The following is a 24,918-nucleotide window of genomic DNA, read 5'->3' as shown; positions in this document are numbered from 1 at the left end:
GGTCCAAGAGTAAAAGAATACCGCGACTTTGTATGCGTTACGGTACGAAAAATCGACCCCGTCCCTGTACCCGCGGACTGCAGTGCGTCCGAATGCCCCCGAAAGTCATCCCTCGACCTACAGTCATATATATATATATATATATAGGTATGCGCGCTTCGCCGATCGACTATGATATAATAATAGTTACTGTTTTTACGCCACCGTCGTCTATACCTTTTACGTTGTACTTGAGTGTGTTTGTAAGAAATTTAACATCAACGTTAGTTTTTCATAAATCAATCAAATAAGTGAATATACATTTTTTTTTAATAGACAATTATTCGCTGGGACAGGCCGGCCAGGGCTTGACGATAAATCCACGAAATCGTGGTTATCTATAAGCATAATAATTTCCTCCTTGTCAAAAACCCAATGAGATCTCTATATCAGACACTCTGGAAAGTAAGCGAATGTTTACAGAGAAAGGTTGGCGAGGAAAGGATTATGTAACGTGCCAGTTACGTTCTGGTTTAAATATTTGATTCTTTTGTTATTAAATAGGTAGGTATAATCAAATAACATTAAAGTATTATCGTTTCAACGAGCGTCGTTATAAAATTGTATTATATTTGTATAAAACTCTTTGAAATACGACACTATCCAAAATGTCTGGAGTACCTAAACACGTGTACACTATATACTTGTACATATATGCAAATTTTTAGTAAATACCTATGAGTATATTAATATGAAGCATGTTCGTGTGTAAAAACGTGATAATATTACATACCTAGTATATAATATTTTAGGTAGGTATTATAAATAATGCATATTTATTTTAACAACTTTACTGTTATTTTAATTACATTTTAAATGATTATACTTCAAAACAAATATATCTATATATATATATACATATATATGTTTATATAATAAACATTTAAAAACAAAAAACAAAAAAATAAATTAAAAATTACATTAAAATAAAATTACAAATTCAAATAACTACTATAGCAATAACTGGTCGTAAACATGTGTTAAATCGATGATATAATTTGTCTTTTCAATCAATACAATAATAACAATAACAATAATCTTTATTTACGAAAATAAAATTCCAATTAAATTTTTTATAGCGTATGTTTTATAATATACTTATTCATAAGAACGGTGATTAATACAATTTTCAACTTTAATAAATAGTATAAATTTTCAACCAAGTTCATAAAATTATACGTCATAACTCTTGTATTTGTTGTTAATCTTTAAACGGTCTTTTTTATTCTTAAAATGTAAACAGCTATTAAAGTAATGTAAAAGAAAGATCTCAGAAAAATGTAATTAAATAACTATAAGTAATAGTGTAATATCTTTTACTTAATATATTTATTTTTATTATTATCGTTGCTATCAATAATTTTGTAATAATATTTATTAAAAAAAAAAATTTTATTATATTTGTTTATTCTTTCTGTAACGTTTTGTAATCGAGTCAATTTCACTGGAGTACCAAATATACATGGTATGTGTGTATGTTTTTTTAATAATTAGTTATAAATTAATTAAATAATCATAAACTTCCAAACAAAATCAAAATTACACAAAACATTTAACTGATTTAATTATTTAATCTGTCACACATCGATCAATATAACTGTATATAATATACTGTCCCTCTGAAGTGAGGTAAGTTTAGTCCATTTTTATCTCTACATTTTTTATGTCTCTCTAATTACATTTTCTAACACAAACAAACATTTTAATTAACACTATAGGTATTGGAAAACATGAACTGGAAATAAAAATTGGAGCATCAACCTCAATTTAGTCAGAACTACTACGATTCATGAGCATTAAGCAAATATAAAATTAATATGTTTGTAATATTATTGTTGGGTTATATATAATGTATCATATTAAATAATTTTTAATATTATACACTAGTTAACTTAATTAAATATAGAACTTAGGATATTTTTTAGAAATCTTATCAATAGATATCCAAATACAGTTTAGACTTTAGACTAACACTTTTTTAAAAAACAAAAAGGAAAAACGTATACTTTAACTCAATAAAATAATTAAATAAATAGAATAAAATACTGGTAAGATTATATTTTAAACTACTTAACTACGTGCATATCATGGGAATGAAAAATAGATAGAGTACACAGACTTATAAGTTAGTAAATACCTAAGTCATTATGTCATGCAGTGATTTTGTAAAATATAATTATAATTTGCAAAAACAATCATAGATTTAATTATATTATATTATTTTAATATTTTCGAAAATTGTATGATATTTTTCACTTTTTACAACCCTCATCGAATTAGCAAACAAGATTCAATTTACATTCAATTTACTACCCAATACCCTCAACATTTATAATCAAAGCATTTATATTGTTATGAAATGTAGTGAGTGATGACAGACAAAAAAAAATAATAGCACATAATTGTAAAATCAATACATTCACATTTGTCCCGCTAAGAATTTAAAATATTTTCTTTTAAGAAACATTAACATTTTTTATCAACAAAAAAAATATAATATAATACCTTAGGTACACTATATAATATATTATATTCGTATGAAAATGGTATAGGTATATCTGCATCACGGAACTATTTTAATAGAACTGTAATATACTTATTCTGTACCAGAACCATCTACCATGTATTCCATGTGTTTCTTTTTTTGTATTGCTTGTTTTTAAAAAAATGTATAGGTACTTTTTTCTTTCCAGAAAATAAAAATTGTCAATGGCGACGTGAATAAGAATAATTATTATTGATATTATTTTGGTAATTTAGTTTAATATAGGTTATTATTAAACTAGATCCTCGTATATTCATGTAAGATTAAATGAATAGTATAATATAAAGTAAGTAATAGAAAATATATAGTTACTGATAAATTATAAACAAAAAACCTTCTATGGAATAGAGAAAAAAACCAAAATACACAAATGATCAATTTAGTATTTAAAAAAAAAAAAAAATAATTCTAAAAATATTAAGGGATTGAACTATTAATTTTTTTTATTTTCATTCGTATATATATAAACTACCTACTAAATAAGGAAAAAGGAAACATTTGAATGTGCTCAACATTCGTTATTTTGGTAATTTTTTCAATCATAGAATATTTGTTAGTAAATATATTTATTTAAATTTAAAATAAATATACTTATTGAATATTGTTTAACTATATTTATATTTACACAAATTTTAACATTTATAAATTAGGTAATATTATACTAACTATAAATTATGTTGCTATTTAATAAGGAAAATTTTAGTATTTTACTTTTAATTTAATGAGAGTTCTATTATTGATTCATTTTTTTACTATAGATTACATTACATTACGTGGATATTAGTAGGTATATTACTTAACAATCATAAATTTAATGTCGTAAGTACACCAATGCGGTCAATATTATAATATTCAAACAGAAATAAGAACAAGACTGTATTTTTATTAATATTTTTCATTGCATGTACACAGCTAGGTATCAGCCCACTGGCTTCTTATAGACTCGAGGTTTGTTATTAATAATTATAGACCTAATAATAATTAGTTATAATTACTATTAGGTCTATAACTGTACAAATGGCAAATATCTAAAAAAGTAATACATATAGGCTATAATATAATATGTATTTTATACTTAAATTTTATAGTTGTAGAATAGTGTTATTCTTATCTTCTATATTAGGCAATACGACTCTATGAGTGGAATTCAACGTTATACATTATTCTCTACCTATCATTACTGCATGAATGATTTAACAATGCAGACAGTTATCTATGTTTAAGTTATTTTTATGTATTATCAATAAATACCTTGTACAGTTACACGAACATATTTAAATTTTTTGACTGTCATTTTAAACCATGTTTTTAATTAATTTTAATGCAATAATAGAAAGTTTTATTATTGTATTATTCATATTTATAATTTAAGTAACCAAATGTTTGTTACTACGTATACACAATTAGGTATATTAATATTTAAACATTTTTTTTTTTACACATAAACATAATATACGAATGTAAATAGATATATCAGGTTTATATTAAGTAATACTAAAATTCTACAGTGCAATGTGTATAAACATTAAACATATTTTTAATTAAAACAATAACAAAATATTTTATAACATAAAATTAAAACAATGGTGATGAAAAAAATTACGAAAATCATCAATTTTTAGTTTATCTGTAGATAATATACTAAAAAATCAATCTTAAGATTTTTTTACTCCTATATTAAAATCGAGATTACACACGTCAAGATAGTAGGTATATAATTAAATTTTAAAAATATTTAGAGTATTTTAACTAATTTTGAGCTATTTATACCATGAACCCACAAACATCTTTTTTAGTTAAGACAAAGTTAATAAAAATAATATATTAAATAGGAAAAATTGTTATCCAAACACAAATTTTAGTCAAATTGATTTTGAACTTTGTGGTAATTAAAAATTAATAAAATAATTGAGACTTGAATTTTTTATGACAATTTTTAAACTATGTTGTCTCTTTTGTGATATTATAGGCATTATTTTGAAAGTATTAGCAATTTTTTCGATTTATGTAAGATAACATTTTTGTCTGTAAGTAAGAAGACCTTGAAAATCATATACTAGATTTCTTAAACATTGTACTTGTATTACTTATTTTTTTATTTATTTATGTAAAAATAATAGGTATATAATTATTATTTTCTACACACAATGAAATTTTCAAAAACATTTAATTTTAATCATTTTTTAACTATTCATATAATCATATCACAATATTATACTATTGCACTGTTTTATTGTACGTCATAGTTAAATCGCTTAATAATATTATATGATATAATACCTCGATACCTATACTATATAAAACAAAGTAACTTGAAACCTTGAATTAAATTTTCAAGGTTTTTTGGGCACCCAAAATTTAAAAAAAAAATTGAAATTTTCGTTGTCTGTAAATGGCTAAAAAAATCCATAATATTTTGAAAAATTAACCATGTATACATAATAGTAATATTAACATTTTGTGAAAATTTCTAGTATTTTCAGTGATTCGTTTTTGACCTACAACTATAAAAAAAAATCGATTTTTTTGAAAACTACTGGAAAATTTTTACTTTTGACCTCTTAATACACCAAGGATATTCACTTTTCCATCAAAAATCACCCCCGAAATTTGAAATTAAAGCATTATTTCGACAAGTTATGCTATACACAGACACAAAACAAAAAAAAAACACACACATCATTGTAAAATCAATACATTCATCACTTCTTTCATTCGTTTAGAATCTAAAATTATGGAGATTCCAACAACAAGTTTTTATATTCAATGTGTGTCATACTTTAACTTCCCTAAATGTAAATGTTTAATATTTATTTTAATATGTATTATTATTTTTTTTACGCTACAGTCCAAATAATTTTAATTTATTGGTTATAATCAAATATGTTTATCTGTAAGTTAATATATAAATGGAAAATAAAAACAATTTTTTATGAATTTATAATTCATAGCACCTCTGTATTTTTGGTATTTTTGGGTTTTCTTTTTTTGTAAACTTTAATTTTTAAAATATTTTAAAAACAGTAATGCAAACAAAAAATTGATAAAATCATCAGCTTTTCTTCTATACGTATTTAATTTTATGAAAAAAATAATTTTACAAAAAAACACTTAACAATCAACTTTTAATTTTTTTTTTTCAGTAACCTATCTATTTTAACGTTTTAAAAATAGTGGTCGTATAAAAAAAGCAATAAAACTGTCTGGACGACCGAATGACATCACTTGGTTACTAATATAATAGTTATTGGTTTTTAACCTGTAGGTTGTGAACGACTCGGAGTAGTTAAGCATACACAAAATCGAGGGATGTGTCCAATGTAAATAAGCTGTCTGAACGAGTGTAGCGAGCTAGTTACCCTTGCTGGTTTCTAGAGACAAACAGAAGAATTGCTTTTACCCTGTGACCTACTTGTAATTGTTTTGCATAACATTCAATGTACGTTTTTCATTTAAACTGTCCAAGCGAGCATAGCGATCATGTTACCCTATCTGGTATCTACTATCTATACTATCTAGGACATATAGATTCCAACAAGTCGAACAACACATTTGATTTTCATCTTGAAACCTACGAGCTAGTTTCCCATTATATAACAAGTACTGGATATTTTCAATATTTTGCAATATAGTGTAGTAAAATATATATCTTTAATGTTTTTCACATAAATATGAAAATACGGTATTTGCATAATTTTTTGCACGTTACTAATATAAGGCGCGGCAGTCAAATCCGACGATTTAAAAAAATAATAAAAAAAAAAATAGAAAAATTTTTTTATTAATTTTTCGCCAAACAAATAAAAATTACACAAGTGGAATTTTATGTTATATATTTAAAAACTTCATTTTTTAAAAATTGTGTCACGCAAATGCCTTCCTTGGTTAGCCACACATATATTACAGATATATCATTATTTTTGTAATACGCTTTTATCACGAACGCACCCTGTTCACTCGACCAATGCTCCATGATTACTAAATTTTTGATATTTAAAAGCGATAAAAACATTCCCGAAATAACTACAACTTTAGCCCTGCCCACCAGTTCTTGTTAAAATCGTCGGGTTTGACTGCCGCACCCTGCAATTCCTGTACATATAATTTCTAGCAATTTTGAAAACAATTTTTGACATCATTATTTTTAAAACATTGAAATATTATTATTTAAATGTTCTATAAGCTCCATACATTCTTAGAAACTGATTTACGCTCATGATATTTTCTAATGGTTATATACTTATAACTTATCGCTCATTACTTCATTAGTCTTACGACATTAATTTCTGCAGTTCGATTTACAATAATTTTCAACCAAAACGTATTTTACCGTTTTCATCCTCTCTCTCTCTATATATATATATATATAGGCATTAGGCACATATTATTGTTATGCAATACGATGAAATTCCGACAAAAAAAGTTTTGAAAGTATTCTGTATCACAGTAGTCTTCAACCCTTTTAGACTATTACCCACTTTTTTAAGCCTACATTTTTCGCCACCCATAAAAGCTAACAATAACAAAGTATATTAATTTCATTAATAGCTTGGTTTACTCGTAAATTATTATATTCAATACAATACTACGTAAAATCATATCAGTATATTAAATATATAGATACTATGATTTGATATCTATTATAATATTATATTGTAGATTATGAAATATAAATTATAATAATTATATAATATTATTGTTACATAATACATTACAATATTTTTTAAATTGCACTTTCATTTATTAATTTTTCAAGTTAAATAATTAAAAAAAAATGTATGTACCTTATATAATTTTATTAACTCAATTTTTATTTTAAGAAGAAGACTTATCGTGACCCATCGGTTGAAGACCACTGCTATATCACCTTCAACCCAACGAAACAGGGAAGCACTTCACCAATTATCTGTGAAACTTTTCACGTGGCTCATAAGATACCTATGTTAAGTTATTAGAAATAATGATCACTTATAAGTTATAACACTTTACAGATTCCTTGTAGGAATAGTGATAAATTAGTACATTGTACACACCTATGAAACTTAGTATAATATACTATAAGACATAAGTACACAATGTACATTAATATTATTTGAAAGTTGATGAAAAATCATGCGATTTATTAAGTTTTTTTTGTATATTACCGTTACTTCATATTATCCGCAGTGTTATTAATTGTTATAATATTATTGTGACCGCTAACATATAATTAAATTAATTATCGTTTCAGTGGTTCGAAATAAAAAATATGTAGGCCACATTAGACTTTGTATTACGGTGTACCTACCTACTAGGTAGATACCTAATAAAAAGCACTTCTTTTTTTATTGGGCCCATTATAAAAAAACTAATAACAAATAAAAAAAATAGTTGTACTTTGACAGAGTAACGTCCATCGATTTATGTACAATTAATTTTTTATTTTAATAATTAGATTTAATGTATAAATTAACAATTTAAAAATAAGATAAATTCTTTGTTGGTCCAAATAAATTGAAATTATTCAATTACTATAGTTTTAGTGACTTGTAGCCCGACTTTTAAAATACACACACTCAAGCCAAAACAATCAAATTTCGATTTAAATGCTTCAAATGTCCATATCATTGAAATAAGCCAATAACATCACTAGAGTAATTTTACAACAGTTATAACATTAAAATATAATTTGATTTATTATTTTTAAAGTATTGAATAATTGTACAGAACATCTTTCATAAAAACATTGACAGATTAATTAATATTAATTACTACACTTTTTAATTAAATACGTAGAAAACTGCAATCATTATGTGCTTTGTAATTAATTTTAATTTTTATATGTACTTCCGACCTTCTTATTACACAAAATTAAATAATTTGTTTTCTTTAGATAGGTTTCTTTAATTTATTTTTAACAATTATTATATTACTGAACTTAATTAAAATATAATTTATATTTATATTGTTTTTTTATTTATTTTAAATCACCCTATTCATAAATTGGTTGATTCTAGAAATTATTTAACAAGTTTCAAAATATTGTTCAATTGTAGTTTGATATGCAAATATATTTATAATCAGAAATTCTAATGTAAAAGGTTGTTTTAATTCTATAAAATAAATCTTAAAATCCTGGATTGTCTTCAAGATGAAGAATTTACGCTGTATTATATTTTAAAGCAATTATATATGCTTTAAAAACAATTCTCTTAGAAAAATGAAAAAAGAATTGCCCCAAAACTTTTATTTCGTTATTTTATTGATTGTTAATTTAACATTAAATTACTTTATTCAACAGATAATTTTAGTGTAACTTTTAAGAAAACGTTAAAAAATTTAGAATAAAAATTTTGTTGGAAGAAAATTTGAAATTTATTACCTGTTATGAACATAGCGCAATTCTGTGAATACTATAAAATATTCGTAAAGACCAACATTGACTATACCCCGTTTCAAAAGAGAATATCCCAGATGTAAGTAGCAACGTAGAAAAACCAATTTTTTCCGTGGCCGCCCGGTATGTTCTTTTTTAAAACGGGGTATAATTCTTTTGTGTTTTGATTAAAAATTAATATTACACTTCTAAAGTTTTTTCATTATTTATAAAAACATTTCATAGATATAATAAAAAAAATTAAAAGTAATAAACTTTTTTTGATATTTATATAAGTAAGTACCTATAAGTACTATTAATTTCTTAATTTTCTTTATTTTTAAAGAGTAAATTTTTAGTCTCAACAACTTTATTTTTAATACACCTACTTACTCGTATTATCAACTATAATAATTCAACAAAGATAATCTATGATTAATATAAATACATTAAATACCAATAAGTATTTTTTAAACTATTACAACATTTTATAAACGTTCAGAGGTTGATATTGACTAAAAATATAGGGTGTGGCAGTCAAACCCGACGATTTTAACAAGAACTGGTGGACAGGACTAAAGTGGTAGAGATTTTAGGAATGTTCTTATCGCTTTTAAATATTAGGAATTTAGTAATTTAGATCATTGGTCGAGTGAAAGGGTGCGTTCGCGATAAAAGTGTATTACAAAAATAATATATCTGTAATATATGTGTGGCTAACCAAGGGAGGCATTTGCGTGATACAATCTTTAAAAAATTAAGTTTTTTAATAAATAACATAATATTCCACTTGTGTAGTTTTTATTTGTTTGGCGAGAAATTAATAAAAAAAAAATTTTTCTATTTTTTTTTTTTTTTTTTTTTAAATCGTCGGATTTGACTGCCGCACCCTGTAGTAAATATTATAATAATTTATTATCCTAGGGTCTCCACACGAGTTTTTCTCAGTGAGATTCAGTAATCTTTCGACATTAATTAAAATAAAATAAATTATTAATGATTTTTAACTATGTAATAAACTAATTGGTACATCCCCAATAACAATAATATAACATAAATAATTTAAATATTCACCATCTCGTGCTTTAGATCTATAAATAATATATTAAATTATATTTAGATTTGTTTGGAATTTATATTATTTGAATTAATCCTAGTATGCTCTTTGATGTAATCCCACCCAAAATATCTGTGTATTTGTTACTTGTTATATATTTACTTTTGTGTAATAATTCATAGAATTCTATATATAGTATTCGTTAAAGCTAACATTGACTAAATGTATGACAAGGATATTATAATAAGTATGGTAACAAACTACAAAACCATCTACATCAGTATATTATGGAAAACGTAAAGTATAAATTGGCCCATAAATGTTGAATAGAATACTTCTTACAGATCGAACAAAAAACTTATTGTAATAATATGTACGTATCTTATTGGTAAGTAACATATAAGATTATTTATACCGAGTATATTTCTCTTTAGTGTAATCTTTATACTTCAAAACAACAATTTTATTAATTTTTTGTTTGCTATTTTTCTTTAATCCTTCGATTACTGCATTAAAATAAAACGTTATACTTGACTACTAGGTAGGTAGTTATTGCATTTAATTTATTTAATTATAAATACTTTCATTTGAAATTTTCCCTTCTATGTACTGTATATAAGAAGAATACGTATACATTATTCAATGATCATGGTATCTAAGAAAAATAGAGTTATGCATCTAATACTCCTGATCGCGTTTACAGTTTAAAAGATGTTTTGATGGTTTTAAATTTTGATTTTTGATAGAATTCAATACAGAGAAACAAAGAAGTGCATTTTGTCAAACACCAATACCTTTCAGTTTTTACAATTTACTTGACACAATAAATTATTAGATTCACATCTCATAAAGAATATTTTACGAGAATTTGCCAATTCTACCGAAACATACTGATATAAAATATATTACATTGCATATACAGACTCTACCACGTCCATATAAACTATTTACTAAATATTTATATCTAATTATATCTATCGATTACACCGTATCTTATTTATGTCAAAACAGTTAATATTGGATGATAATTTAAACTGTATTATAGTTTTTTTAAATATTGATAATCAATATACGGTTTATTAATATTTATTATGCATTTACAGTATATGTATTTATAATATGCGTCATGTTTTTTATACAGACATATAAAGTGTATTTACCTAGTTAATATTATATCGTTTGTTATTACAACATGAGACAAATCAGTATAATAGTTTAATACAATAAGTAATTATGATGATATACATATTCTAAGAGGCGCGATCACGTGGAAGTTTATTCATTGTTAATAAATCATACGTATTAAATACGTATTCTAATATAATTATTAATGAATTAATTCAGACTAATGTTTGAATTCAACCACATTAATAATTGTGGTATAAATTCCTTGTTATCTATGAAATATATTAATACTTTAAATAGAATATTTATTGTATTTATAATACTGTTATACTCATTGGAGATTTTTTTTCTTTGTTTTTAAAAAAAATATTATTTATACTGTATTATACCGAAAAGTTTCAAATCTCTGTGATTAATATTTCTTGAATAACAACTAAAAGTTTGAATATTAAATTTTGTCAAATTATGAACTTTTATCGCTTATAAAACAATATATTTAAATTGAAAATATAAGCTAAACTTAACTACGGTTAAATGACATAGTATACATCACTGCTTCTAACACTTTAATAAAATTCATAAACGTAAACTACAACACGAGGATTAGAATGACTATAGGTGCATTTAAAAGGAGCTCTATTAAAAGTATTTATAATATAATAAGCAAACCAACTTTAGATTTGAAAAGACCAGAGATATTACTACGATATGCTTCAAGACTAGCTAGAGGAATAAATAACCTCGCATCATTAAACAATATAACTTTAGAAACATTAAAAACTCAAAACTATATCCAAACACTGCAAATAATAAAAAGAGAAAATACAATAATAAGTTCTCCATGGACAAATACATTTAATATAAGCACCAAACCAAACACACTATTTAAAGAAAACACATCACCAAATTCGTGTAAAAGTATTTTTAAAAGTATATTTGAATCGTATAAAGAATTTCAGCGTCATACAAAGTCCTTTAAAAGTTATCAAGAGGTACGAATATCCATAGTAAAAAACAAATTACAACCATCGTTTAAGCTTCCAATATTCTCCATATGTGCATTTGAATCAATCACTATATATTACAGGAAATTAAAGATATAAACAAAAAAAAAACAAAAAATTTACTAAATGACTCATCTCAGTACATAAACAAGTGTAAAAAATAAATTCTATTTCAATGACTATTTCACCGATTTCACTCTAAATCTAAAATAAACTTGAGAAAATAAATAAAACATAAGATAATTCTTATTTGGATACCTCAACTCATCAGCTACTTGATTACAACATTTCTGATAAAAAAAAAACTAAATTAGCCATCCTTTCACCTGACATGCGATACATGAATATCTTCCATATACCGATATTTAAAAAAAAATTCAACCATGGCACTCTTTTTTATGGTAAAATACTAAAATATATGAAGTGGTTACATAAAAAAGTTAAGCCAAATAAATTATATTCGATTATAATATGGAACAGAAACCAAAATATAAGTATCTCAAATTAAAACAAATTAAATTGAGCAAGAATCAATCAAATCAGAGAACACGCAGAATTCTAACGAAATTTTTACTCTTCCAAATATCAATCGTGTGGCACAGTTCAAATAATCAAAAATGAATCAATAAATAGTGGTTAGCAACTTTTTTAGACTCTTGGGCTGCATTTAAAAATAAAAAATATTTAGTATTATTTAAAAAAAATGCTTAATTATTATGTAAGAATGTTACAATTTAACAGTTGTTGATTAGAATTTAAAGTATAATAAAGTTACAACTGTTAGAATACTCGATGAATACACTACATATGATTTTTTTTTTTTTGGGTATTGTTTACTTTTGCATAAATGGTAATCTTGAAAGTGATTTTTAAATTCATATAGAAGTATCGAAATAGATTCAACAAATTTAACAAATGAAAATGAAAATGTAGACAATTTAAAAAGATTTAATATGAGAATTATCAGGAATAACTTGATTTTTATTTAGTAGTCTTATATTAAGTTTAATCTTTTATATATTAATTTATTTAAGTTGATAGTGGTAACCAATAATTTTGAGTAATTAAATGAAAAAAACCCAAAGTTCTCAAACCGATAACTTTAATTGTATTCATGTTATGAAAAAAATTAAAACGCTACGACACAGGTAAAGTTCTTCCCAGTGGGATTTATAATTTTGGTTGTTTTGATTAAAATATCGAGAGAATAAAGTTGTCCCGCGCAAAACAGTTTTTAACTATGTTACGCGTGTATAAGACAGAGACAACACATGCGAGTATAGCGTCCTCTTAAGACGTATATTATGAGTTATGATATTATGTAATACTTAGAACAATTATTTAATGTTTTTCTATTATTTATTGTAGGTGACATAATATATATATATAGATAAAAATTATTTATTTCTATAATCACATCATTCCAAATTTTAGTAGGTAATTAAAAATTAATATTTTTGAGAAAATTGATACTTTTGAAAATAAATCATTATTTCAAGTAGCTTACTACTTGAAACTTAGCCCACCCCCTGTCATACATATTGATCAATGTTTTCACACGTATGAAAACATTTTCGCATCACTGTACGATTGTCTTTTTCGTTATTATTTCGGGTCATAGAATATTTCTACCTCATAAATGGATCAATTTGTTTTATTCTTAATTTATTACGTACATGATGAAGCCATAAAAGTTACCTTTCTCAAGTGTTATTACTCGACCTAGGGTGAGTAATTATTTTGAAATCGAATATAAATGACACGGAAGCATTGAAATTCTGTCTAAATGGGTGTTAAAATAAGTTTACTCAACTATATAACTAAAGTAATTATAACCACTAAAATGATTAAATTGTAAATATTTATTCAAAATATAATTGATTAATTGTACTAATAAAACGACTTGTTTGTTTGTGTGTATAATTTACTCTAAATATACAATTTAGTTTGTTATACAAAACATATCTGAGAAAATTAACCTAGTTACTTTAAATTAGGAAATATATTGAAAAAATAAACTATTTTGAATTTAAAAGTTTTTTAAATTATAAATTATTTATTTATATTTAAATACAACACAATTCCAATTACTTGATATCAAATTCGAATACATTAACATTACATACTAACATTTATGAAGAATATATAGCTATTTTATTAATTGAATAAAAAACTATGAATGTTAGGTACCTACATACAAATTCTAAATTATTAATTAAATTAATTAATGTATAAATTCTATACCATTATTTTTCAAATGTGCCATTAAATCTTAATGATTTTTAACATGTATAATATTAGGATTGTATAAGTTAGACTCAATTACAAATTTTCATATTCCAGATAATGGTAAAAATAAAATACCAGAAAAGTCGCTTTGCTGTACCTATAATAGGTTTTGAGTGTACCTCGTCATTTGGTAATCACTGAAATGGACATGTTCAATTAAATATTAACCATAAATGATAAATCATTGCAAATCAAAATTATTCTGAGCGGTAATATTTATTTATATTACGATTATTAATTTATTTTTTACTTGCAATACACAATACACTAATGGAGTACTTAATTTAAATTAACTTTTGTAATTAGTAATTAATATCTTGTAAAAAAAAACTTATGAGAAATCTTATATAAGATTTTATTAAATTTAATTATTTTTGTTCCACTAATTCAACCTTGGGTAGTTTTTAACTATCTGCTATGATAAAAAAATTTTTGAAGGGATATTAAATTTTTAACTAAAACATAAAATTTTAGTTATTTTAGAATAAATTATTAATTATACATTTTATTGACGGCATATCTAATATCTAATTAGGTATTAGATATTAATATGTAATTTTTTGTTGATAACAAATTTTAAACAGTTTCTTTGTTAGGTATATAACATTATAACCTCCATAAAGTTAAAGTATGACTTGGATTAAAATCTGGTTGATTCGAGTGGCAATATCATAATACGAATAATGAATATTTATGTTAATATTACATAAACTATTTAATTTGATCATAAAAAGTACAACAATTATGATATTTGATATTTAAAGTTACACATTTTTCTTCTAGTACTATAAAGTATACTAAAATATACAAAATAGTACAAAAAAAAATGTCAGATCTATTTATATAATTGTATTGTATTTTATATCTAGTCACAATACAAATTATGTCAAATTATTAAAAAAATATCACATTATAAATAATTTAAATAAATTATAAAAAATATAGATAATAGTCAATATAGTTATCGATTATTATATAAATAAAATGTCCAGCAGAAAGAAAAATACATCAAACAAATCATATGGCTTTGTAAAATTAATAATCTCGATATTTGATTTTAAAAAAATATATATTTATAATGAAAAATGAGTAAATATTTACCTATACGTTGGTAAGAAGTTTTCATTTGTTAGAATACATTATTTTGAAAAAGTTAGTTGTTTTTTAACAATTGAATATTCTTAAAGAACAATAAATTGTGTTATTATTTTTATATTTACAGAGCATAACTGATTAAATTTTTAAAATTCTGAGAAAACCTCAGAATATTGTAGGTAGGTACTCACAAAATATATTTTGAAATAATTTAATACTCATCTTATTAAACAAAACTTTTTATATATAAAAATCTTTTATTATAAATAACACATTAGTTAGCTTTATTATGTAAGATATAAAAAAGAAATCACAAGTTTTATTATTATATTACAAGATGATTTAAGATTTATCCAACGTAACTGATTCAAATAATAGAGTTAAAATGATAAAACTGCGCTTTGTTGTTTTAGTTTAGCTAGGTATGTATAATAATTTTTATTATTATTGAAGTTTATAAAATGTAGACTTGACAACATTTTATTCATAGAAGCATAGACTATAGTCAAACCATTAATAATTATAGTTTTGCATTATTCTTACGTAGACTGTATGTAACTATAGTACAAATAAACTAAATAAATAAAAATTATATGATGATACGTTTATGGAATAAAACTATATTATGTACATTGTACAATATGACTCAATAATGATATTAACAAATAGGTTCCTATAACTATATTTAATCTGATGATAAAGCGATTAACGAATTTGTGAACTAATGAAGGTGAACTAAACCCAAGATCGTATATTAACAAGTGCTGATTGTATGGCATGTCAAAAATACAGATAGAATGCAAGAGCCGTGGTGTATGGTATCATGGACATGATAAAATATATAAATAGTAAAAATCTATTAAATTAATTTTTAAATTTATCAACATATTTTGATGAATTAAACTTCTAATAAATTTGTTTAAAATAAAAAAATCTATTATTGAATTTAATAATATTATCAAATTTCACGACAATATAATTGCTCACCCCAAATTAGAACACACTCAATTGGGCTTCACCCTTAACATTTATGTTTATAAAACCGTTCCAATAATTTTAGTAATTTATATAAATTATAACTACTATTATAATACTTTAAAATATGTGTTTTACTGTATGGAATATATCTATGCAATTATTTTCATTTCAATTAAAATTGCATAATATAGTTTTTTTAAAAAGTCTTATACACATTAATAATGATATCAATAAAATTAAGAACAATGATACAGTTTAAGTTTGATCATCCATTTAAAACAAATAAATTCGGTAATTTTGCAGTCAAATACAGTTCTTACCTGGCGATCTCTGGCATATATTTATATCGAAATGAACACGATGACTGTGGTAGGTATAAAGTCACCGATTAAGAAGTGTCGTTGTTACACGTTCTCGTCGACGTCATGCCGATGAAATGGTTTGAAATTCGACTCGAAGCACGGATCGGAATGTACGAGGTATGACGGTGAGGCACGTGACTGCAGTTATACGGTCAGACGACAGCGGCGAATGTAAGTTTTCACTATGGGTGCATACACCTATATAAAGTAGACCGACGTGCAGTCTAACGCGTAAGTATATACGATGGGTGTGTATAATAATATATATTCATATGATAATAATAATATAATGTCGGAAGTCACTCATCGGTATGCCGGCGGTCGTTTTAAGGGGTTGCTCTGACGGAGGTGTATGATGACGAAGGGGCGGTGCATATAATCGGAGACTCGAGCTCGCGTCCCGCGGAAGACGTAAGATAATATGATATAATATGCACGGACTACAACAGTCGTGGACTAATACGACGACGATAACGAAGACCGCCGATCGACGTGACGGCGAATGTGTAAAAATCGCAATAACCGCCGCGTAGCCACTGCGAAAACCCTCGTCGGCGGCTAAACCCGTGCTCGCGATTTCGTCATAATATTATAACAATATTATACATGACTGTATTACAGTATCGCAGTAGTTGTTTAATAACGAAATAGACGACCTCTCCTCCCTCTATCCCCACCGTCACTGTGTCCGACGCCACCACCACCACGATAGGTCGTCGTCGTGTCTGTCTAGGCGCATTATTGGATTATTATTATTATCATTATTACTATATACGTTTATAGTATATATATATATATATATGCACACACATTTGTGTGTGCGTGAACCAAATACACTGAGGAATGTGTGGGCCTCACGCGATTATAAATGTTTGCATAAACATTATTTTGTCAGAAAAAAAAAATAACAATAATAACAATATGATGATGATATATGGTGTCGTCGCGTTCCGGACAATCGGTGAAATACGAACGACATGACAGAGACAACGCTACCGTTGCAGCGCGACTGGCCCTCACAAAAAGCGCACGATAATTTTAGATTGTATATAGAGAAAAGAAAGGTACGATGTACCTACCTCTATAATATTATTTATATAAGTATTAATAAATAATGTGTACTGAAGGGTTAAGAAATTAAAATGTAGTAAGCCTAACATTTTGAAATTAAAAATAATATTATTTCCATTATTATGCAATTATTTCAACTAGTTATACAATACATTTTTTTATAAGTGTTTGAAGTTCAAATATTAACAAAAGTCATCAAAATTATGAATAGTTGAAAATTATTTTGTAGTTAAAAATGTATGTATAAGCAGCTTAGAGTTAAAAATGTAATGCAAAATTGTCGATAAGTTTTGCTTATAATAATTATAAAAGAAGCTGAGCGTTGGACAATTGAAAATATTTTATCTTATGCTTAAATTTTTACTAAATCCAAAATTCACGAGTAAAGTAATATCTTATTTACTATCAAATAATTTTAGATTTTTGTTTTAGAGGAAAATTACTAGCAGTAGAAACTTGAAACATACACCAGTTGTTTAAATTGGCATTTTATGTACATGATTTAATTTTGAGGTATTTAAGTCATTAAAACATAAACCACCTTTTTCACCACTCACTGGAAAATATATCCTAGGTTGACAAATCTCTCCGTTCAGAATCGTTTTTCCTACACAATGATACCTATCATTCCATTCAAATTAAACTCATCCATTATAGTGAACAACGTTATGTTTGAGGTCCACTCGTATCTACTGTACAGCATAGTGTTACCCACTTGACCCACTTGAGCCATTTTTAAAATTGAATTAGAAAAGTTATATATTTTTATATTATTTCACTGATTTTTAGAAACGAGATTATTATGATAAGACAAAATTTTAACATTTCAATAAGTATGTATAATCATAAATTATGAATTTTGATGTTTTTTTAACCAGCACTTAATGTACAGTGATAAAAATACGCCTTATGAAATATATGTTTACCTGCAAAAAGTAGTCATTTTAATACAATATTACTTATTATAGTTATTAGTTACCTATGTTTGTTTTGACTCGCAAAACACTGGACTTATAGAACTTATTAAGAAATTATAGAACCATACATCGGTACTCTTGGTAACGCGAAAAATGTATTTAAGCTAACCATTATGTTTAAGTATAACCTTTCAGTTTTCACGATTAATGATTAGAAACTTTTTTTTAAGATTACTCACAAAGTTAAGGAAATAATAATAGTTAAAATAAATCGCATTACAACGATTATGTTTATTATACTATTCATCTAAAATATTTATTTTATATTATACATAATATTATAATTTATAATATAATATTTATTGTAAAAATTATGATATTTATTTGCAGTCGACAGCATAATATACCAGTTAACGATAATATATTCAATATTGTATAATCCCAGAACGGCTGGGACACAATTTTTAATGTAATTTTTGCATCAGGCGTAGGTGTATATAGGGTAAATATATAAACAAACATACCTTGCAATGCAAAATAATACACATTTAACAAATAATATATATTTTTAATAAAAGATAAAGTTGATAGCTCCAATTAGAATATTTAATAGGTTTATATGTACTTTTTATAGTTACACATACAATGTATTGCACATAGAAGCCATTTCTCTCGATCTCATTATATAATATTATATTCATCGCCTGTTGTAAAAGGGTGAGATAGTGGAAGGATTCTTTTTAACAGTTAACCGAGCTAATGATCAAAATAAAGATTTTTTTTTTCACCGAATAAACAGAAATAAATATTTACCCTCAAGATATTTTCTAAAATATGAAAGCTGAACTTTATATAAATCAGTCCAAAAATAAATTTTTCTCTGAACAAGAATAATTATTATTCTGTTTGGTTATACAAACACGAAGGAAATACTTTCCAGGAAAATTTTCACGTTTTTATTTCTATTTTCCATTATTCACTTATTTTGACATTGTTTGACAGTAAAAACGATTCTTTAGACATTTCGTGGATGATGGGGGCAAATTGCAAGTTTTGTTTTGACATGATCAAAATATTTCTTGAAGAATTATACGTAAAATAAATTGTAAATTATACATATAGTAACAATATTTTATGTATTTCTTTGCATGTCCAAAATAACTCTAATAATTAATAATCTTTATTTATTTTATAAACTAATTAATGCCTAATGGTACTAATATAAGATTATTATAAATGATGGATATTTTATGTTATTCAATAACCTAACATTTTTATTTATTTTAAAGTAAGTACCTAAATAATTTTTATTTTATTATAAGGCATTTTATTTACAAATAGATACTTACTTTAAAATACTTAAATAAAAAGGTTAGGTTATTAATTTAAGTTATTATTGGTTAATCTATAATAGCTTTTAATACCTAATAACTAGAACACAATCGTTTCCACTTAACGCTACTGGTATTGTAGAATGTTTATTTTGTGTAATAAAAATAGGACAAAAGAAGGAATCTAAAAGTTAATATTATTTTTATCATGTAATTTGCTTTTATTTCCACTGTTAGTAATTTAACTAAATAAAAACGCTTTACTAATGAATTCTCAAACTATGTCATTATTATAATAAAATTGTGATCTGTAATTTGATTACAGCTTTAATAGTTGTATTATAATCTAATTTGAATTCATATAGGAAGTAAAAACATAAAATATGCAAATAAGTAAATTTAAACATTCTTTTTTTTTTTAGTAAGAAGATAAAGTTCTACTTTTCTAATTCAAGTAAACTAAAGTATATTTTATTATATAAAAATATTATATATTTATACGCAATTATCCATTAAATATTGTCTTTATGTTTCAAAATGTTAATTACTTACATAGTTACATATCTAAGATGTCTAAGACGTCTAAGACGAAGATACATCATACTATTATATAACGAAAAACTACAGTCTTCACTAATAGCATAAATTAAATGTAGGTAATATTATGGAACATATTTTCAACAGATTGATATAAAATGAATGTTGGCCGTAAACAAAATCAAATACAATGGTATTTATCATCAAAATACATCGTGCATAATATTATACAATATTATAAAACTACTCAGCCAATATTTCTGACATGATAAATGGATTTTTATTATTATTATAATTTTGCTTTAATGGTCACCGAAAAACAATCCCTATATTGTGCTTTCCCGTTTTTAATTCAACACATTATTAATTAAAATAGCTATACATATATAACACCATAGGGTGTATATAAATATTTTGGACTGTTAAATAATGTATTTATTTTATAAAATCTTATAGTTAAGCAATTAAATTAAATGCATATTATGTTATAATTCATATCGCATATAATCTATAAAACATTACATAGTTACATAGTAAAAAATATTAAAAAAGGACAACACGTTTTTTTTTAAATAATACAGTATTACTTCTTCTATAAAGGGAGTTTTAAATAGATTTATTTATACAAGTGAGAAAAGTTAACATAAAATTAATAGTATGTACCGATTATCAAATAAAAATAATTTAAACTAAAATTTAAATAATTGTTTAAGTTTTGTAAAATGTGGCTAGTCTTAATTTTTATCAAAAAATAAACCAAATAACATTTGTAAAGTAATAATCATAATAGGTATATCAAATACTGTAATACAGCGAAAACATAATATTATTGTATTAGACACCGTATGTATTAGATTAATGATTATACTTAATTCGTAACAAAAGTCTGTCTTAGGATTAATCTTGAACGATATTTATTTTTATTATTTTTTAATGTATAAATAATAAAAATACTTTAAAACATGTTTTAGATATATTAACGTATTTTTTTATATTTTAAGAAAACTTCTTTGTAAAAATAAAAAATGTCATTTAATAATACAATACTAAAATGATATTATATAATTAGTAATTACCAATGCTCTCTTTTTTATGAAAAAATCATATATAAATAAAACTATTGTAACGTTGACTTATGTATATACTATAACTATATCTAATATCTATGTAAGTATAATTTAGAATATAGATTAGTTACTTTTGATTAAGACAAATTTACAGTTATCAAACTTAAATATTTTACTTATTAAATGATTTGAACGTATTTACTTATTTATATTCATAAGCAATTTAGTAAGTGCAATAAGAATAATTAGTTGATCATTCAAAATTCAGATTCATGGAAGGGTATTAAACTAAATTAGAATTTTAAAACCTTAAATAACACGTATATGTATGGAGATATGTATATGGCAGTAATTTTATGCTTTATTATTTTCAATTTAAGTTGTGTATCATCGACTAAATCAACGTTTTCCAAACTCAGGTCCTTGGACCCCTAGGGGCCCGCATGTACCTATATCTAACCTGGGTCCGTTAAAGTAAATTGAAAATGTTATGTTTGAAAATAATGCCATCCATAACATAGGACTTTTTTTTACTAATTATACAAGTTATATATTTATCTATTTATTTGCCTTATTAATTCAATTTTATATCATAAAAATATGTACATTTAGTTAATAAAATATAGCAATAAAATTATTATTATTTATTATTGTTTTTATTTTTATTTTTATCAAAAGGTCTGGGATCAATTCTACAGTTTTTAAGAAGTCCGGTAAAAGAAAATTTTGGTGACTCTATACCTTTAAATTTGTACCTCAGTCTTCAAATATAATTTTTTAAGACTACTTTTTGATTACACTATACATTTTAATTTTATACTCCAAAACAAAATATTTTTTTTTAAACTTTCTTTGCATTTTAAATCTAAGTCAAACGGATAGTTAAAAATAATTAAACCTTAATTATAAATTATAAGTATTTAAACTTTAGATGAACGCGATAGAATACCTATTATAACGTTAAAAATTCTATTAATACTCTATCAGTAAAAAAAATATATTCAGGTAGTCAGGTTGAAATGTTACAATATTATTATATTACGAGAATAAAATATTGTAGCTAAAACAATGCACATTATAGTAAATATATAGATATTTTTTTCTACAGATTTATTTTCGGGTTGAAATTTCAAACGTATTAATTATTTTTTGTGATTCCTCTATACAGCCAAAGAATGTTTGTTATAAATATCCAAACATTAATCGTCATCTGTCTACCTTTCTAGTATTGTAGCCAAAATATAATAATATCCTTTTTACATCCCATCGTATTTTTCTGGTAAAATTCCAAACCATTAGTGCTAACTATTACCTGACCAATACTAATACTGAAGTTTCCATTCTATAATACGATATCATGTCCAATAATATACCACAACTAACAAAATAACCATAACACTAATACTTCCTTTTATAAAGCATCTTTTAATTTTAATAAATATGAAAAAATCGAAAAATAAAAAAATCTATCAAGTAGATAATCGCTTAGATTATATAAATTAAATATAAATGATTTTAATTAAATGTTTCTCATCAATGAGTAATAAGTTACTTACGTTAAATTTGAATTTTTCTATTAATTATAATTACATACGATGATAACGGTTTTGAGAGAAGAAAACATAACTTTTAGTAACCAAGGTTGCTAAGCAATTGTTTTTATAATAATTATAATTGTAAAATTATTATAAACATTTTAACAAATGTATTCATTATTTTTCTCGATTATTTTAAAAACACCGAAAAATTTCTCTTTTTGATCAACTAAAATACAAATTAGATCTAATTTGCTACTAAAAAACTGTCTCAAAATTGATAATAAAAGAATTTTTTTTTACTAAAAGTGTCTTAAGGCACAAAAATAAAAACAAATATAAAGACACATTATTGTAAAATCAATACATTCTTCTCTTCGTTAAGGTTATAGGAAATAATTCTATAAAAGTACAAACAGTATTGCAAAAAAAATGTGTAAATTAATCAATTTTCCATTAAATGATAGATTTCAACGAATGTTTGAAAATAAATCGAAAGAAAAATAAATAATCTAATAATAATCAATAAATTATTGTTATAAGTCTAGAAAAATGTTGTTTAATTTATAAATAATACGTATTATACACACGCAATTGTATAATATTTAAATAAAAAATATTATAAGTAGAGCTAGAATTTTGAAGCTCTACGAAACTAAAAAAATTACTTAATATAAAGAAAAATCATCCTTAAGTACTATCATTATTAAAGTAATAAAAAGTACTAAAAGTCTACAAATGTTTTTAAGGCTTACTAATTTTGTTTTATTCTTTGAATTTAATGCATAATAATTATTATGATCTACAACTATATTACAGGCAATATTTAGTAAAAGACTTACAATTTTAGAATTTGTAGGTAATTTATAAAAATACCACAAAAAATTTAAAAAAAAACAACTGTTTGAAAATTAATGATTTGTTAATAGGTACGAGTAATTCAGTTTTTCAGATGTATTTTGTTAGTTTTCCAAATTATTAAGATAATATATAGATACTAGAAATTTGTCTACTTATAAATTTCTTTAAATACTTTTGCACCCCTCCCCCCTTTATCTTCAAATGAATTTAATGTCAACTAGATTAAATTTTCTATCAGATCAGTTATTTGTCAAAAATTAAGTCAAATTACATTTTTTACTCCAAAAAGTGATAAGTGATGGGTAATAAAAAACTTCATTGTAAAACCAATCATTCCAATCAAAATCTTATAAATTTAAAAGTTACTTAAAAATATTATATTCATTATATTAAATCAAATAATACGAAATAAAAATAAATGTCATTTATATTAATAATTTAATAAGTAATTTAAATAATATCTACATAGCTATATTATATTATTTTGTAAGCTATTATTCTGATTTAATTACAATTTTAAATAAAAATACTTAATATATATATTATATAATATTTTAAAGATTAAAAGTATTCTGATAGAATATAAACATTACTAAACCGAATCTATTCAAATTTGTATCTCAAACTACAATAACTATAACTGTTTATTTATAGACGATGAATACATATTTTATGTTATAAAACAGATTGTAACAATCAAAATTTAAATCATACAGTTAATATAATTACCAAACAAAAATGACTTATTAG

General features: G+C 24.0%; 1 protein-coding gene and 1 long non-coding RNA gene across 4 annotated transcripts in view; one reads left to right on the top strand and one right to left on the bottom strand.

Moving 5' to 3' along the window:
• LOC114123655 (putative fatty acyl-CoA reductase CG5065) overlaps positions 1-24,918 on the bottom strand; it is an 85,452-nt gene that overhangs the window by 40,810 nt on the left and 19,724 nt on the right. The window contains exon 1 of one of the 3 annotated variants that reach the window (XM_027986705.2): positions 16,808-17,420. The exons of the other annotated variants lie outside the window; for them this stretch is intronic. Within the exon in view, the coding sequence (XP_027842506.1) occupies positions 16,808-16,824 (17 nt within the window). The 5' untranslated portion in view covers positions 16,825-17,420. Of the gene's footprint in view, positions 1-16,807; positions 17,421-24,918 lie in introns of those variants that run through there. 3 annotated transcript variants of the gene reach the window in all.
• Positions 1,438-7,523, top strand: LOC126551752 (uncharacterized). Its single transcript, XR_007605651.1, has 3 exons — positions 1,438-1,668; positions 1,758-1,858; positions 7,408-7,523. It is a non-coding gene; the product is annotated as an uncharacterized LOC126551752 (long non-coding RNA).

Source organism: Aphis gossypii, chromosome X (assembly GCF_020184175.1).
Source record: "Aphis gossypii isolate Hap1 chromosome X, ASM2018417v2, whole genome shotgun sequence".
Classification (NCBI taxonomy): Eukaryota; Metazoa; Arthropoda; class Insecta; order Hemiptera; family Aphididae; genus Aphis; species Aphis gossypii.
This window is presented reverse-complemented; position numbering and strand designations above follow the sequence as displayed.